The 18,801-nt window shown below is 33.5% G+C and overlaps 1 protein-coding gene across 7 annotated transcripts in view; it reads right to left on the minus strand.

The window, feature by feature from the left end:
• Klhl13 (kelch like family member 13) overlaps positions 1 to 18,801 on the minus strand; it is a 223,089-nt gene that overhangs the window by 65,383 nt on the left and 138,905 nt on the right. For 2 of the 7 annotated variants that reach the window (XM_008843806.3, XM_008843811.1), the window contains one exon: positions 17,106 to 17,171. The exons of 2 other annotated variants lie outside the window; for them this stretch is intronic. In XM_008843806.3, coding sequence (XP_008842028.1) covers positions 17,106 to 17,171 — 66 coding nt within the window. Of the gene's footprint in view, positions 1 to 6,767; positions 7,858 to 7,940; positions 8,008 to 17,105; positions 17,172 to 18,801 lie in introns of those variants that run through there. 3 more of the 7 variants (XM_017800887.1, XM_008843834.1, XM_008843819.1) reach the window with 3 other exon arrangements.

The following is an 18,801-nucleotide window of genomic DNA, read 5'->3' on the forward strand; positions in this document are numbered from 1 at the left end:
TATATATATGACTAGAGAGCTAGCTTGGTGGTTAAGAGTACTTGCTGCTTTTGCAGAGGACCCAGGCTTATTCCTAGTACCTACATGGCAGCTCACAAGGATCTTTAAATTCAGTCCCATGAGTTCCCACACCCTCCATGCCCATCAGGCACGCACATGGCTGACCTATACACATGCAGACGAAACACTCATACACATAAAATAAAAAGTAAACTATAAAACCATCAGGAGACAATAAAGCTAATCCAGTATAAGATCAAGTAAACAAAACTGATCTAAAATTTACCTACAAGTTTGTCAACTGGCAATATGCAAGTGAATCTCTATAATTTTTTCTGTACCACTTCCAAATACAGAAGAGTTCCCTTATACAATGCTTAGTTTCTCATTTAATCCTAATGAAAAATGTAATTAATACATAATATAAAAAGTAGCAAAAGTATTGGTGGAGGTGCAGCTTGGTGGTACACACCTTGCCTACCATCAACAAAGCCTGGGATCAACATCCAGCACCATGAATTAGATTAAATTTAAATATATCTAAATGGAACAAAAGTCTACAAAAATAAAAAGGTATTAGAGACATCAAAATCTTTGAAGTCTAGAATCCCTGAGTTTGCATTCTGGCTTCACATCCTACTAAATTATACTGAACAAGCTAATTAACTTCGGTGAAACTGTGTGTTGAAACTGTGTGTCCTTACCTCGAAGATAAAGAAAATACGTGTGTTTATGGAGTTTGGAAGAGGCATTGTGGAAAGTATTTAACATTTTATGTACAATATATTGTACATTATGTAACAAAGCATCTAAACAATAAATTATTCCCTAACATGAAGAGTGGCATTCCTTTTTGTTGCTTAAAAGGATACTAATAGGTTTAAGCATAAACCGCCTCATTTTGAGTCCTGTACAATACGTATTTTAAAATCTGGTAAACTCTATCTCCAATTTATGTCTCATTTGTCTCAGATACATTTTTCTTCAGTAGTGTTTTCTCTGTCCTTAAATCCACTGTCAGAATTGATAGTATTTAATCTGTTTGTCTTGGTTTAGAATTTTCATAGAAGTAAAATAAATTAATCAAAGTTATACAAATGAAGATAGTATAGAAGACGAAGAACAGTCATTCTGAATGACTGCAAGGACTCTCTGCCTAATACTCAGTAGTTACTCCTGGCATATAAAACTGAGTAACTGCTGACTGTTGTAAACTTAGAATATGGATGGTTCATGACTTCGAATAGTTTCACTTATTTTCTAAATTAAGCTATGCTTTCAGGAGCAAGCACACTTTGAATTCTGAATTTTGACCTTCCCTCAGATTAACTATTGCAATATGATCACGTCTTGTGATGCTGGGTAGAGTTAGAGAGCTACAGTTAACAGTTGACCACATCATGATGGTAAAGTATGTGTTTGATACACAGAGGTGTTGAATGGGTAATGTGTATGCAATTCATTTTTTTGTTTCTGATATACTCAACTTGTCCGAAAAAGAGGTGAGCACTTTCAAAAATGAATTCTTTGTATATGGATTCCTCTAGAATATCACACGCATACCACCTCTTTCTTACAACCTTGAGGAAAAAGATAGTAACACACTATGACTACCATTTCAATTGAAAATGTCACCAGCAGTGCTTATAATTTACTCAGCAGTAAAGAAAGAGGAAATCATGAAATTTGCAGGTAAATGGATGGAACTAGAAACTGTTATACTAAGTGAAGTAACACAGACTCTGAAAAAAAAACCTCAAGTTTTTAAGAGCAAAAAAAATTACATAAATATTTGCCCACCTCTTACTGCTTTCTCATTCTTCCATCTCCCACATACAGTTCTCTGCACATCTTGCCTAAATATTCTGTCAAGTTCAATGTCCAGAATTCCTACTAATTGTGGATTTCCTATAACAGTGTGAGGATTTGCAACTTTGCCTCTGCCCCTCTGTGAGACGTTGCTTTTCCAAGGAGGATTCTTAGAAACCTCACTCATTTAAGAATAAAAACAGTGAATTGAATTAAATTATTGGCAAGTGAAATTCTTTAAGAAATGTGAAAAAAAGAAACATTAGCTGTTTGTTTTTAATGAATGTCTTCTGTGCAGTATTTTGCAGTTTTATTAAATGGTTTTGAGAAGTCTTTTAAAAGTACACAATAGAATTGAAGAGAAAAATTTAACTTACTTGCACATGCTTTTTATAAGGTACTTAATCTGAATATGATGCAACGTATGTGGTCCTACTAAGGGAAAACAACCTCTCCTTTAGTATTTGCAAACCTCCCTTTAGAATGTTTATGATTGGACTGCTTTCTCCTCTTCATCAACTTTTATTCTTTTAACTACTTAAAATATTTTAGTCTGAGAAGTCTGATGAGCTAACCAAGTGAGGACAACTGGCAGAAGTGGCTGGAAACCATGACACATGAGACAGTTTCCAAGCAGTTTGAGTTTTCAAGCGACTGTAGCCTAGAAAATATTTTTATCTATACTAGCTCCACTGGGATCAGGAGATGAAAAGAAGAGGAAGTAATTCTGCTCAATCAAAAAAGAACTGTCCATGAATGAAGGGTGCTGCTCTGGTGAGGTAGTAAGTTCTTCAACACTGACAAAGTTCAAGGAGGACATGGATTGTCATCTTCGAGAAATATTCACACAAAGGATTCAGGCATGAATTAAAGGGAGTGTGAATTCTCCAAATGACCTCTATGGTCACTTATACGTATGATTTTCTATTAATAAATGATAAGCTCTTTCTGCAAGTCCAGACAATGCAAATTCCCCAAGGAACATGCCATAAAAGTTAAAGAGTAACATAAAATTGATCTAATGCATTTGCTATATTATTTATTGATATAATTTTGTTAGATTGTGTACGTGTAGCAAAAACTAATCAAGCAGACACACAAATAAGAGTTGATGTGTCTGCTGTGAAAAGCAATTAAATGTTCTTTCAAAATTTGAAACTAATCATTTAAGAAATACTTTGGTAGCTAAGAAAGATTTCCCAAACTACAAGTTTTGATTTATTCTATAAATCAGGAAAGGACAATCTTAGGGTAAAGAAAATGTTGAAATTACTATAAATTGCACATTTTTATTATTTCTACCTTTACAATGGTCCAGAAACATGGAGAACCTATGTATCACACAAAGTGTTTTTCTCAGGAAATCTAAGGACTGAATTTTATTTATGAAAGAAATTACTATAAAATGCTACATTATTGGCTTTGACTATAAAGTGTGTTTTACATATTAAACAAAATAATTTTAAACAGAAAAGCTAACTTATTACAAATGTAGGAGCTAAAGGAAGATGACTAGTTCAAGTGCTACTTAGTTCACTAATATTCATTATCTTTTAGCTTGAGAAAGGTAAAAATCTAAGGACATCTCACAGTATCTGTCTTGCTAGAATTCACTGATAGAATGCTAGTTGCTAATTGCATTTGCTAATTCTTATCTAATTGTTTTCCTCCTTCTTGCCATACTTTTATTGTCAAAATTTGCTGTTTGTGAAGAAAAGATAAAAGGGTTGCTAGTGTTAATCCTATTTCAGTGTGTCCCTGGAATCTAACAATGCATTAACCCTATAACATTGACCTAAAGGACCCATTTGCTGATTTAAAACAATGAATACAAAAACACTAGAAAACCACCTAGATGTGGTTGCCCTTTCAGCTTTATTAATTCAGGCAAAATGACAAGGGGATTTATATGGTTTGCAGCTGTCAAGAGCAGTCTTTACTAATGCAGTTTACACTGACCAGGAGAACCTCCCTCTGCCTAAGGTTGAACTTCAACCTACTGTTGAACAAATTGTAACACAAACACGCAGATTCAGTTTCTATTAAGACAATCCCTTCAGAAATCCAGGTGGATGGCATACCATTCTGCAAGTGATCAAATGTGAAGCTGAAGGAAAATCATATCTCCCCAATAAACATTATGAATTTGGTCATCTGTGTAAGGCCAAAGAATTATCTTAAATCTTTTATCTTTAAGATGCTCCATTTCCCCCCATTTCACTGCATCATAATTTAAAACATATTTTATACTACCTAAAAGCTACTTTCCATAAAGGTGTCATAAATAGGTGTTATCATCAGAAGTCTTAAAAATGTTGAGGCATTTAAACTGTCTAAAACAGAGAAAACAAACTTGAACTATAAAAACCTACAAGGAACAAAATCCATATTGCTGTTCAACGCTCTGTATAGCAGCATTTGCTAGCATGGTAGCATTGTTCCATCTACAGTATGGATGAAGAGCTAGAGCTAAGCAGTACCTATAATAAATGAGCCTCCATAATTGTTCTATACTTCCTGTTTCTACACATTTTTACTATAACTAAGGATCTTTGAGAAAGTACTTATGTATTCTATAAAATTCATGTAATTGTATTTGAGAAATGACAATACACTGATAAAACATAAACCAATGCTTTCACAACCACCTACAAAAAGACTTTATACCAATTGCAAAGAATTTTATAATACTTAAAATATTATTTTAAATGCTTACACATGATTTTACATATTAATGTCTAAATAGATCACAATTTATCCAGGAGTCAGAATTTAACTATTCTATTTCAATGCAAAGAGTTTAAATAAGAACCAAAAATTCCCAAGATTGAACTTATTTTGGACAGTCCAACAATTTTGAGAGCAAATACTGACACCTGACCCAGAAATCTAACTTAGCCTTTATAATTCAGGAGATAAATTTTATGCTAAACTTAAATATCATTTTGTGTGTAGAAGGGTTGTGGAATAGAAAGCACTGATGATAACAACATGCTAAACAATATATTTTATTATTTTGGGCCAAATGAGGCAATGAATTGTGGTTTAAAGGTCAAAAACTAGACAATTTGTCTTTAAACTCCACAAACAAGTCTTTTACATATTGAATATTTTTCTCTATTTATATTCACTTAATTAATATTAAAATAATTATAAAGAAAAACAAGCTAGGGCCAACATAATAAGATTGCCTGATACCAGCCAAAATAGTCTAGCCTAACGTTTAACTCTTCAAAGATATCTTTCCATCCTACTTGTGTGTACTATCAACCAAAAATCAGCATCCACCATAGCAAGAGCTTGTATTGTCCAGGTTTTACCTCCTAAACACGTTCACTGATGTCTTCAGGTCAAACATGTGAATACTTAAAATGCAGAAAAGTACTCATTAAAAATGTTCTATCTAACCTTGTGGCTAGTATAGATTAACAAAATATGGGCACATACTGAAGCGTCTCTTTTAAAAATGATAAATCAGCTAAAAAAGACCTACAATTTGGATCTTCTGAACAGAAAAACAAGGTAAGAATACCATAAACACTGACAGATATTATTCATTTTAACCTACTGATCTTAGTAGGGGTTTGTTTTGTTTTGTGTACGGCAAAGTTGCTTTTGTTAAATCTTTGATTATTTCTCACTAGCTAAGTTTCATAAAGTCAGCAAGCCATCCTATTTTCTCAAATAATTTGAAAGAGTTCCATTAACTTGTCAATCTCCATTACTTGTCACCTCCATTAATTTGTCCTTTTAATAAATACAGCATTTGAAAATAAACATCGTTGTTAGTTTTTTAACAAGCATCACCTAAACTATTTTATTTGATAAGGAAAAAGTTTAATAGCCAATCAGATAAAATAATCTAGAATACAAGCAAGAAAAAATATGAAAAATAATCTGAAAATGATCCTGAAATGCCCTCAATTTCCAGTGCTTTCCAGGGAATCACTTCTTTTGCTCTAAAGCATAGTTCCTCAGCAGCTGAAAGCTCTTTCAAAGGACCCAAGAGTGATCACTGTGCATCTGAATGTCACATAAAACTAACTTAAAAATGGCAACTCAGCAGAGTTTTAAACAAACATTTAACCTTAAAGCAAGAAGAGTTTTCCACAGTTTGCTGCTAAAAATATTTGAAAAGGAACACTCACTATTAAAACAGTCTTCTTACTCAAAAGACTTCCTTGTATTAATATTTCCTTTAAAAAAAGGTTCAGCTGTCCTTCATTCACTCCTCCAGAAGAAAAGCATTATGAACAATACTTTGAAAGAACATTTTATTATATCGCCTAGATTTTGTTTATAAAGCTACATTATATTAATTGAAAATATTTTGAAAATTTCTAAATAGATTTTCCGATGTATTTTAGTAGATATTTTCTTAAAGCACATTTCTAAGTCAGTTTTGGAGAATACTCTTTTCAACCTCTGCATATAAATTACTCATAGAAGTATAAGGTATTTAAATTTGAACTTCTACTTTATGACTTGAATGAAAATAACTGAGAGATATAATATCAAACTCATTAATATTTATACACAACTAAAGTATAAAAGTCTTGATTGAAAGACTCATTTTCTTATCAATATGATAAGCCTGAATGTTTCAAATCCGTCGAAAAGAATACAAAAGCATTTCCATTTTTCACATATCATGGACATCAATCATCAGCAGGTTTTAAACCATTACACAAAAGAAATAATTGTGATTTAGATACACAAAAATTCAAAACATCCCATGTTAAACATAAAGTGAACACAAACTCTAGGAAAACAAAACAATGGTAGCATGCCAATATCTAAATGTAAGCAAGCTTGAGGGATTTTTTTTTGTTGTTGTTGTTGTTTTTTAATCCTGTCAGTTTGGAGATGTTGCTGTTGGGGGTCCCCCTCCCATGTTTTACCACACAGCAGATTCATGAATGAAATCCCACTTTAATATCCTATTTTCTCTCACTTACATGTATGCTGGAGAAAGTGGAGTTGACCTGGATGTTTTAAGCACAGGAACTGGGAATTTCCAGATAGCAGGAGAGCTCGTTTTCCATTTCAGTGGCATGTTGTCACCACGGTACTACAATAACAGTAAACAGCGTTTCCATAACAGACTACCAACTAGGACTTCCATTCCACACTGTACTGAAACAGCAGTAGCTGTCACCGAGAACAAGCAAAAGATTCTGCCAGTGCCCTTAAACCGATGCTTCCAATCTGTAAAATAGGACTGCAAGGTACCTCCTTTAAATCCTCCAGTTCCTAAAGCAATATGCTGATTCTATCCTTCCAGTCAACAATAGTGCCACCTCCTTAGGAAAGAGTTGACTGCAGTGTGTGTGTGTGTGTGTGTCTGTGTGTGTGTGTACTGCACTGTGCATAGTACACACAATGCAGCTTTACTTAAGAAAAGCTGCAAGGATTTTTTTTTTTTTAAGCTTGCAATACCATTGTCTACATTGACAGGGATACTGCAGCACTGTACTATGTTTTGCACCTATTAACCTGATTTCTGACCAATAGTAGCAGGAAAAAAATAGATGGGTTTCATATAAAAATGGAACAACATACCTACTCAGAATACACTTGTCATCCTCTGAACATTCTTCTTTTGAGCTGCAACAATACAAATGGGATATAAACCTCAGCATAGCCTTAGGCCACAGATAATAGAGATCAGTGACTAAATTCAGCAGCCTGCTTTCCTCCTGTGCAAGCTCTGGCCACACAATACAAGAATGCCATTATGGGAAAAGCCCATTTTAAAAATGCCAGTTCCTCTGTTTTCCAGTTAGAAGAAAGCAAAATGTCAGAGCAAATATAAACTGCTGCAAAACTCTGCACGCTCTTCTAGTAGCTTCTGATTCAAGTTGCACTCCTTTCCCTAATTTAATTTCCGAGCTCGATGAGCAAAATCTCACACATTTACAACATGCTGTGGTAACACGAATATCTCTCTGTCTTCTGCAGCAGAGAAGTACAGAATAGCGTGCTCTTAATAGCAGTTCTCGGAGGGAAGCTATCAACAACCTAATTCAATACTGCCCTCCCCTTCTCCCCCCTTTTCTCCTCCCGTTTACCCCTGCTTCCTCCTCCCCCACCCCGAAACAGCTCACAAATTGTCTAGAGGAAAGACCAACACTGCTGGCCAAGCAGGTGTCCAGCAGGGTCCACTCCACAGCTCAGCAGCGGTCCAGTAACCTCTTGGGATTAGCGGTTGTCAAAGAGGTTCAAAAATTGAAGCTGCTGTCAGAGGCAGGCAGTCTGAGGTATTTCATGAAAGCAATGGCAAATACAGGCTTCATCTACATTCTGTTAAAATACTGCCTGATAATAGTGTTGTAAATATTCCCAAAGTAACTGGGTGTTTTACATTTTTATTTAAAGCATCAAAGCAAGCTCACAGAATTTCTACGCAATTCTGAAAAGTGAGACTAGGTTAACTTTATTTTATTTTATTTTATTAAGTATTATGCTCAACTTGATTTACAAGCTGAAGAATATTCCTTCTGTTGTGGCCAGGTTACCATCAGTAAACACCTACCTTCCTAGCACCTTTCTACTTCTATCAAAAAGCAAAATTATCCTGCCCTCATCAGTTCATGCTTGGCAAATGACCATTCACATAAAAGTCACTGCCTTTTAGAAACAGACACTCCAGTGACAAAGAACTCACATCTATTTCCAAGCCTGTATCCAAACAAGAAAACTGTACTTTCAGATTAAACTTGTACCTTTCAGAGATTCTTTCCAAATTGTTCCTATTTTCTAAAAATTGAGATTCAGTCCCTTAAAAAGACTTTTATTATGTATTTAAAAAAGCAAAAACACTGACAAATGTTTCTATAATAAAGACACTACTTTAAAAAATTCCAAAATACATCATGTATATTATACCAGAAATAAAGCACCAATTAATATAATCACAACTGCTTCTTTTAAAAACCAGTTCAGTACGGAAGCCAAAAGCCACTTTCTATGAAAAATATATACAAATGTGCAAGTAGGATATACATACATATTCACATCTGGAAGGAGAAGGCTTATTTTGAAGCATTAAGGAGCAATACATAGAGTGAATAAATATTGAATTGATGCCAGCCATCACTACCTCCTATGCAATTGTTATTCCGTATATCACACATAAATACTACTCAAAAAACAGCCAAGCAAATTAAACTATATTTCTAAGTCTTTTCAGTTCCCAACACAAAACTGTCTCATACAAATCTTTAAAGAAATCAAAGAAAGGAATATTCATCAATATCTTTGTGGTCAAAATGTACTTAAAATATTTTTTTTTAAATCTCAAATATAAATATACCCTAGGAGGTATTTCACATTAAGAAGATTTGATGGAGCAAAAAGGCCCCAGGAACAATCAGCAAGGGCAAGTTCTTTGAAACACAAAGAAGGAAGAATGCATGCATAAACACACACAGACATACATGCACATATACACACATATATTTATACATCAATTTTAACTACTTCATTCCAGAGTGAGTTTCTAATAAATTTTTGAACTCTGAAGCACATCTAAACAATAAAAATCTCAAACATAAAACAGTAACATATTAACTGTATGTAGTAAGAAGAGTATTTTAGGAAGGAGGTTCAACCATTTTTATGCTTATGAAAATTCTACAAAGCAGTAATTGCAAATGTGAGTTCACCTTCTGAGAACAATGGCTCCCAAACAAATGTCAAATCATAGTAACAAAGTGTTTCTAGGAGTTTATCTGCCCATACAGATTCCTCAAATTTTCTGAACAGAAAACAGAGTTAGAGTTTTACAAGTTTCTAAGACATACAACTCATGGCCATTTCATTACATCCTCAAATAATCATTCTTCTGTTAATCATCAACACAAAAATTGCAGACTATCATTAAGGTCCAAAGAAAGCAACCCAAGTCAATCTATTAGATCAATTTTAATCTAGATTGCTGAGGTAGTTTTAAATAGCAGCTTTGTGGCAGTCCGATAATTTTAAAATTTATTCAAAGTGAAAAGAAAATAAGGCTGCATTCTTACACCCCACCCTCAGCATCTTTGAATGCTTATAATCTGAACAGTATTATTCCTGAGTGAGCATTTATTCATATTTAGTCCTTGGTTTTGGTTTACTGAGTTGCCACATCATTTGTAATTATCTCTCATAAGCAAATAACCATTATGCCAAAGGCATAAGAAATAATTACTTGAAGTAGAAATATGAACCATACTCTAATCTGCTTAACAACATAATTCCTCATATATCATTTAGAAATAAACTTCAGGCAGGTAAAATCACCCTTGTTACAAATTAGCAAAATTAATTAGATTTTACTTCACTAGCAAGCAGAGACTCTTATAGTAAATATCCAGTGTAATTATAATTACCATTATATTCCAGAACTCAAAATGTTTGCATCTATAGAAAAAGAAATCAACTGATCAAATATGTATTTTAAATATAATATTACACAGAATCAGTGTTCCCTTACATTAATAATGAGAATGGTAAATGCCAAAACCCTTGATCACATTACTTGGATTCTATCAAATATCACTGCATAAGACAGACAGACAATACATACAAAAGATATTCTAGGCATTTATGAACATTAACTATTCAAAGTACCTGTGACATGTGTACGTCAGAGATACAATAAACAAAAGAAAATGATGGTCCTTAGCCAAGCCATAGACAGATCATTCTTGGCTAAATCCTACAATACAGAAAGAATCCTATAGCTTCCAATTTGGAAATAAGATTTTTAGATCTGGTAAAATTCCTAGAAAACAACTTTCTCAGTATTCTCATTATGGAGATGAAAAAACTGAACTTAAAGAAGCTAATTTCTCCAATATAATAGTGCTGGCTAGCAACAGATTGGCTTCAATCTCCTAGTCCTGGAATTCCTCTCTAGAGTCTCTAAAGTCATTTCTCATTCAGAGGATTCCGTAAAATGGATGCTTCTATCTGATGTGAATCACATCCTATAATTATTTCAGCATATTCTAAAGAAACAATGACAACTAAGAGGTATTTAATCCTCTTATTTGATGTCCACCCAAGGACAGAAATGGGACAGGATCATGCAAATGAAAAGATATACATGCAGATGCACTTCTGAAACCTTAATTCTAGAATGTGTAAGAATGGTTACGTGGCGGTAAAGGTAAATACAACTTAAGCCAGTCAGTATAAGAAAGACATGGGCAAAACATAATTAATAGACTTGATTCTTTTTCTCAATGTAAATGTCCCTAAATAACTTTGTAGAAAAGCAATTTTCTGACTGACTGCTACAGTTTGCCATGAGTGACACTTCATCAAATGACTAGGTGCCCAATTTCTCCCTCCATTACCTTCCTGATTTGCCCAAAGAATACACCCATGTTTTCCTGCCAATTTTTGGTTAATTTTGTGGTAGTCACAGCTAAAGACTAATAGCACTAGCTACAGATTATGTGAGCAGGCACTATCCCATTACCAATCCTGACACTATCTCTTCAGACTGATCTAGACGATCATTTTTATTCCTATTGTCCTGACAAGACTACAGATCATGCCAAGCTGTGTACTCTAGTTATGTTCTACTAATCAGTAAAACGACAGAGAAGGCAACCAAGAAGGACAGTTAAATCTGGTAAAGTACACACACACACACACACACACACACACACACACACACACTCACGCACAAATGTGAGCATCATGAAATTCTTTCAGGATATAGAGCTGTTCACAGTTACAGATATATACATCTGTGTATCTATCTTTTATACACATTTGGATTTTATGTGCTTGTGTAGCTCCTTAATTTGATTCTGTGAGGTTCAAAACAAAGTACACAAAGAATGTTTTAAATAGTCACATATATAGCATTGCTACAATCAAATTGGAAAAATCTCAAATATTTCTCAAGGGAAACTACATTGGAGAACTTTATGTTGAAAAATTTCTTAATAGAACTATATGGATCCATATTGTCCCACAAAGGATCTATGATACAATATTGTATCTATGACTATTCCTTCACAGAGTACCTTAATAATTCAAGTGAGTATAACTGCACAATTGTATAGGCTGGTGTTCATATGCAACTTCAAAGAATTCCTCACTCCATGCTGGCATGACTAATGTAAAAGGCAGGACTCTTCCAATGTTTAATAGCTCCAATGGCTAAGAGTGAAAAATTTAGGCAGTGATACAGCAGCAATGGAAAGAGCTAGTATTCTGAGAAAGCAGGAAGCAGTCAATGAGGATCCAAAGAAGGAAAGGGCTGTGGGAGGGGTGGCCAGGAAGATAATGACTATCTGGGAAGGGAATAGAAAGTACTTCCTGATATTTCTGTCCAACTTTTATAGTTGGGCATCAGATCAAAAAAGATATGGGGCTAAGATAGGAGTAGGAGCGGCTGAACAAAAACACATAGAAACCATATGAAGCAAAGAAGGAGGGCCCAGTTATTGCAGAACCAAAGAACACACAGATTCTGACTATTCTCACTCTTCGGTTAAAGCTAGAAAAGGACTAATACTGAATAATAAATTCAGAAATTCTTGTCTTCCCTTCTTTCGGTCTTCTGGTAGTATCTATATTATCTATGTCTTTTCTTTTTTTAAATTTTTCTCTACAATGCTTTAAAAATTTCCATCTGTTTAGAAATGCTTTTTTTTTATAAAATTGGGGGTGAGTGGTACTAGTAGAAATTAATAATTTCAAACACATACAATTTACATGAATTACTTTTGCATTATCACTTTAAATTCTTTGAGAAAAGCAATATAAATACACAGTTTAACATTCCCTAACAGGGACAGTGTACTCAGTACTACAATAAGAGACCACAACTGAGGCTGGAGAGATCACTCAAAGGTTAAGAATTCTTGATGTTCTTCCAGAGGACCGGCTTTTGAATCCTAGCACCCACATGGTGGCTAACAACCATCCCTAACTCCAGTTCCAGGAGATCCAACACCCTCTTCTGGTGTCTGCGGTCATTGCACAACATGGTGTACTTACATACATACAGGCAAAATACTTATACACATAAAATAATAATAATAAAATATTTTAAAAAGAGACCACAACCATGTTACATCACATGCCCTCCCCAAATTATTGCATGTCCTTCAAGAAGGAATTCCTTAATCATAACTTCTTAATTCGGCATTATTTCTTGCATATTAAGAAGCATTCAACACATATGTTAGGAAAATTGAAAGGGAAATATATAAGCACACAGTTACTTTTGCTCCTTTCTCCTAGATACTATACAGCAAGCAGTCTCTACCACATGCTCCCACCACTATGATATTCTGCCTTGCACCAGGATTCAGCTGACCTTGAACTGAAACCTCTGAAACTGTGAGTCAAAGTAAATCTTTCCTTCTCCTACACTGTTTCACTCAGGTATTTGTCACAGCAATGAAAAACTAACTATTTCAGATATCATCTGCTTAAAATAAGTTTACATTAAATAAAACCACCCATAATATATATTTACATAAGTAAAATAAATTGCTCGACTGAAAAAAATCTCTGCTCTCACCTCAAATAATGATCATTTATCTGTTTAAATGCCTCTCAGCAACTTCCTAAGGAAGTTAATAACCTTAAATTACTTTGGGGGAAATAAGGCATTAAACTTCCAAACTTATAAAGTCATTACAAAATGTACAGTGCAGGTACAATAGCTCATTGATAAAACACTAGCGTGCTTAAAGCTGGAGGGTTAATACCCATCACAGTCCAACATAATTTAAAAAATAATATAGTAAATTTGAATAAGAAATTAAGAATATGGCTCTACTGAATAAAATTCATTGATATTTTTAATGTTTCAGGACTTTGATTAATTTTTAGTAACTTTAAATATAGAAGCAGGACCAACAAAGTTAATAAAGAAAACATAATCTATTAATCTTTATAGTTATAAATCTTACAGTATTTTGATAAGAGGAAACAATTTCTAATCCTGCTTATTTATGATGGTTGAAATGTTTCAATGATAAACACATTACATATGAAACAAAAAGCATGCAAATTACACTATTTAAAAAACATCTAGTCATTTATAAAACCCAAATGTCTGAAAAATCTTTCATATGGTACATTTTCTTCAACATTTCAAGTTTGCTTGATGAAATACTACTACTTTGAAAACTATATAGTTATATTCAAAGAGCTATTTCATTTACATGATAATCATCAGTTTTACAGCTACGATGAGATTACAAGATTACCTGGCTATCCAATCTCTTCCCATCCCTATAAATAAATCTTGATTACAAATACAGTACAACCACAACAGTGTTTGGATTACCAGCAGAAAACTCTTTCATGAGAAGCTAATCCTATTGATTCATTAGGATTATGCAAAATTTCCATGTAATAAGGACCTGTATACTCGTACACTGTATCTTTTTACTATTTTCCAGATCTTTAAAAACTTTAATTTTCCTACACATATATCCATAAACCTATTGCTATGAAAAATTAAAAGTTCATCTGGGCACTGTGGCATATGCCTATCATCCTAGCCCTTGGGAAGCTGAGGCAGGAGAACTGTGAGCTTGAGGCTAGCTGAGCTACACGGCAAGACCAGGGTCTATATAAGATAAAAAAGAAGATTCAGTTGTACAAAGAAGGAGAAAAATATTCAAACAACTCAACTTCAAACTCGAGCCTAATGATCCATTATTATAACACGAAGTCCAGCAGTTATATTAAAGGAGGAGTTCATAGTCATGGTATTTTGCCTACTATGAAAATACACCAAAGACTGAGCAAACTAATCAATACCTGTATTTTCATAACTATTTCTAGATCCTTCTCATATTCTGAAACAGAACTCTTCAGTGATTCTGAGTTCTCCAAAATACGTAAAGAATACAGAAAAAAATGTATTGAAATATGAACAATACATAGTACTTAGTCTAAATTATAGGGGCCAGTTAAAAATTGAATAATTTAAAATTACTACTCCTATAAACATCAATTTACCTAAAATCTTAGGATGTGATTCATCATTAACACTTTATTTAAAAGTTTTCACATGTTGCAATCTAACAGCAGCTTTGTTTTGTTGCATGTCTAATCTTATTTGGTTGCAATGGCTATTCAATGAGGGCTACAGCATTTCTTTTCCTTTAACATAGTTCTATTATTCACTAAAGTATATGAAATTTTGAATAAAATGGAATTCACCTTCTAGGTTAAACCTAGGTCTAAGTCAAAGGTAACTTAAATTTGGGTTTCCTAATTGCATTTCTAAGTTTGCCTACATCAACTAATACAGTCAAAATTACTTCATGTCTTCAAAATCAAATATATGCTTTAAGTAACCAGTTATTTCTCTTGGAATTCTGAAGCTACATAACACTTCAGTGAAACACATTTTCCCTTTAGCTAGTATATATTTCATTATTTATTCAGCTTGATCTAAGTCAGAGATGCAGCTAAGCATCTTTATCAGTCTTCTACTACTGGGTCTGGCCAATTTAGATAAAATTCCTATGAAAGTACTCAGATATTAAGCAAAAATACCTATGATTAGAGTTTTCCAGAAATACAAATATTCATGATTCAGATTTGTAAAGTACAGCACAACAAACATTGTGTTCCAAACAGGTGAAGAAGTGGCATCACTGAGTTTAAACTGATAATGTCGACAGGGAAAATCATTAGCAAATTCATTTATTAAGACTATGCACTCATGTCAATGAAAATGCAAATGTCTGCTAAGTTCTCCTTAGTATATTAATTATTGTGGACAGTATAACATAAACTTCTTGTATATCACATGTATCAAAATCAATAAATTTACTATATTTAGCCAAAAACATCTTGAGAGAAGCCACATGCTAAATTAATTTTCCCAAATATCGATAATGAAAATAATGGATTTTGCTAGATGTTACAAATATACAAAAGAGCACATGTGCCCTGGCTACAAGTAGCTTACAATTTAGTCAGAAAAAGGAAACCCAAATGAGAAGAAACATCTCAATACAGTAAAGTCTAAAAGTACAGAGCACTTCGGATAGCCTAATTTTATAGACATTAAAAAAAAACATTTTCAAGTAAAAACATCTGGGAAAATTTAGTTATTCTTTGATCAAGCCTTATTTTTTCATTTTAAAATGAAACTTTCTTTTCTCCTTTCGACCTTCTTGAAGCTTAAAACAGACACAACTCTTTCTAAAATACCTTACTGTCTTCAAAATGCACAAAAAAACATTGTGATAGCTTCAGATATGGACACAGAAGTGAGCACAAATAATGTCTTTCATTCCTCACCCTTGCCTGCCCCTTACCCCCACTGCCTTAGTTGATAGGCTTTGACATAAAGCACAGAGGCTGCTGAGAGAAAACATACTCTTTCCTTGGATCTGCAAGAATCAATAAAGGGAGACAGAAAACTTTCATAACTTTAAAACAAATGCTTTCAAACATTCGCATGCTAAGAATCACCTAGGGTGAATGAAATATCAAAGTCTAGAGGTGGGGACCCATACTCTTCATTTTAAACAAACGCTCCAACAGATTCCCACATCAGGCCTACTAGACTCAGAAAAAGATTGCCTTAAACCCAAGTTTACTAACCCCTGCCCAAGATACCCAAGCTACAGTAATATTCTGTTTCGTCTCTCAGTCACTGGCCTTCCTTAGCACATCAGCACTGGCTGTTCACTATCAATTGTCAAACTAGTGTTCCCAGTCATTATCTTGACCTCACAATAGTCAAGATCCTTCCTTTCAGGAAGAGTCTGAAAGCAGTGTCCAGCTGATAGATAGGCACAGAAGCAGACGGACAAATGCAAAGTGGAAATTATGAAGTAGAGAAACTTAAAAACATGAAACTTAAAAATATGAATTATATTGATTTGCAATACAGATATAAATACTAAAATCTTGTTTTAAACTCTGTGTTAGAAAAAAAGGAAAAGAAGACAGAAGTAGGGAACTATAGTCTGGTTTAAGTGCTGCCACTAATTAGCTTATTGACCTCAAGTGCTATCTTTTCTCTTCTGTAAATTAGAGAAAATGCTACTGTTCTTGTTTCTCTCACAGCAATGATATAAAAGTCAAATGAACTTATGTTTATGGAAATACACTGGGAAATTTAAAGCACAACACAATGATGCATGATACTTTTTTTAAAAATTTCTCAATCAATACAGTACCCTAAACATCAATGAAAGTTTACTTGATCTTGAATGTCTTCTAATACCTCAGGGTCTCTTATCAAAAGAAATTATCATTGAAAAATAAAACCAGGTACAGAAAACGCAGACCCTTAGACATACCCTGAAGTTGATTTTTTGAATATATCCTTGAAATCGGCTTGTTTTAAAGACAATTGCCTCCGTCTCCTGAAAGTGCAGTGCAAAAAAAAAAAAAAAAAAAAAAAAAATTGGTAAATGGGGGTTTTTTTTTTTTGGGTCAAATTTTTTCGGGGCATCCCCTAAAATTTTTATTTAAAATTATAAACTAATTTTTTAAACTCCAGCACTTTAAAGCCCACAATTTGGCTCAAATTTTTCAGTGCATACCCTGAAATATTTGATGTAAATTAGTAACTCATATTTATAAATCCTGAGCATTTAAGGCCACACAGAACAATTTTAAATTACAAAAATCAAGTTTATAAAACGTTGCCTACCCACTTCCCTATGTCTATGCTGGGACTTTGTGAGGTTTGAGCTTGCATAGGACTTGTGCAATGTTAAATTTGGTGGGGGGCAGTGGTGGAGGTGCAGATAGGGCAAGGAACCTACCATCAAACTATACTGTATGAAAATCACAAAAATTCAATAAAAATGTATTTTTTAAAAAGACCTTGCCTACAAAATCATGAGATTCCATTGGTTTGTAGAAGCTTTTATAATGTTTCAGGAACCACAGAATAGAGATTGACATTAAGTGTAACATTTATTGCAGCTGATCTACAAGACCAAATTTATCAAATCTGGACATAAGGAAATACTTTTCCAGTAAATATACCCTCAGCCTTTGAAATGATTTGTCATTTTTGAGCTTTTATGCCTAAAGGTCATTTCTTTGCTGATATACTGCTTTGCCATAAAACCTGAAAGCAAGTGACAGACATTACAAGCTTTCAGAGAACAGATGGCTAATGTTCTTCTAGGTTCATTTACTTCCAATTTTTCTTATTTTCATACTACTTGTAATTAATAAAAACATATAAATACATGTACTATCGTCGAATGAGAAGACAGGATTTTCTGTGAAGTTCTTCCTTTGAGTATAACTAGCTCCTCTGGGTTAATATACAAAAACAACAACATTGGACAGGCATACTTTTGTACTGTCTCAGGAATGCAGTTTTACATGTAGAGATTACTACAGAAGCACTGCGGTATATGCCGTTGACAGTCAACTCTTTTGAAAAATTACAATATGTTGGCAGGTGTTTGAGGATCTCCAACACAATGCATTGTTTATTTGCATTACTTCATTTATTGCATTGATGTTAGCAGCTTATACAAAATAAACATTAGTCTTACCTAATGTTTTCTTCAAAATAAACCATCTCGATTTTGGGGGGGGGTCATTTCACAAGCACTAGTGCTATATTAAAGTCATAACTAAATCAAAGTCATAGTCTAAGAGTATCTTTTAAAAGACCTTGACAAAGACCTTATCCATAATATTCTCTTAAATCTAATGACTTCCTATAAAAAGGATGGTTGGAGAGAATTTTATTTCTTTTTGAAAATGATATATTCAAGACAGCATCTCCTTAATGACAATACTGTTTCAATGCCTACTTTTAAAATGCTGTACAAATAAATATTGAATAATAAAAAGATACAATAGATTAAATTCACATCTTTCAAGTTTTGATACTCAGCTTCGCCAAGCAAAAATCAATTATATGATTTCTGTGCTTAAAATATATTAAAATATCTTTAAATACAGGTTATTTTATATTCTTATTAATATTATTTCTTTTCTTTGTGTAATGTAAGAAGAATCTGC

This window comes from Nannospalax galili, unplaced genomic scaffold (assembly GCF_000622305.1).
Source record: "Nannospalax galili isolate Female #2095 unplaced genomic scaffold, S.galili_v1.0 scaffold311, whole genome shotgun sequence".
NCBI classification, from domain to species: Eukaryota; Metazoa; Chordata; class Mammalia; order Rodentia; family Spalacidae; genus Nannospalax; species Nannospalax galili.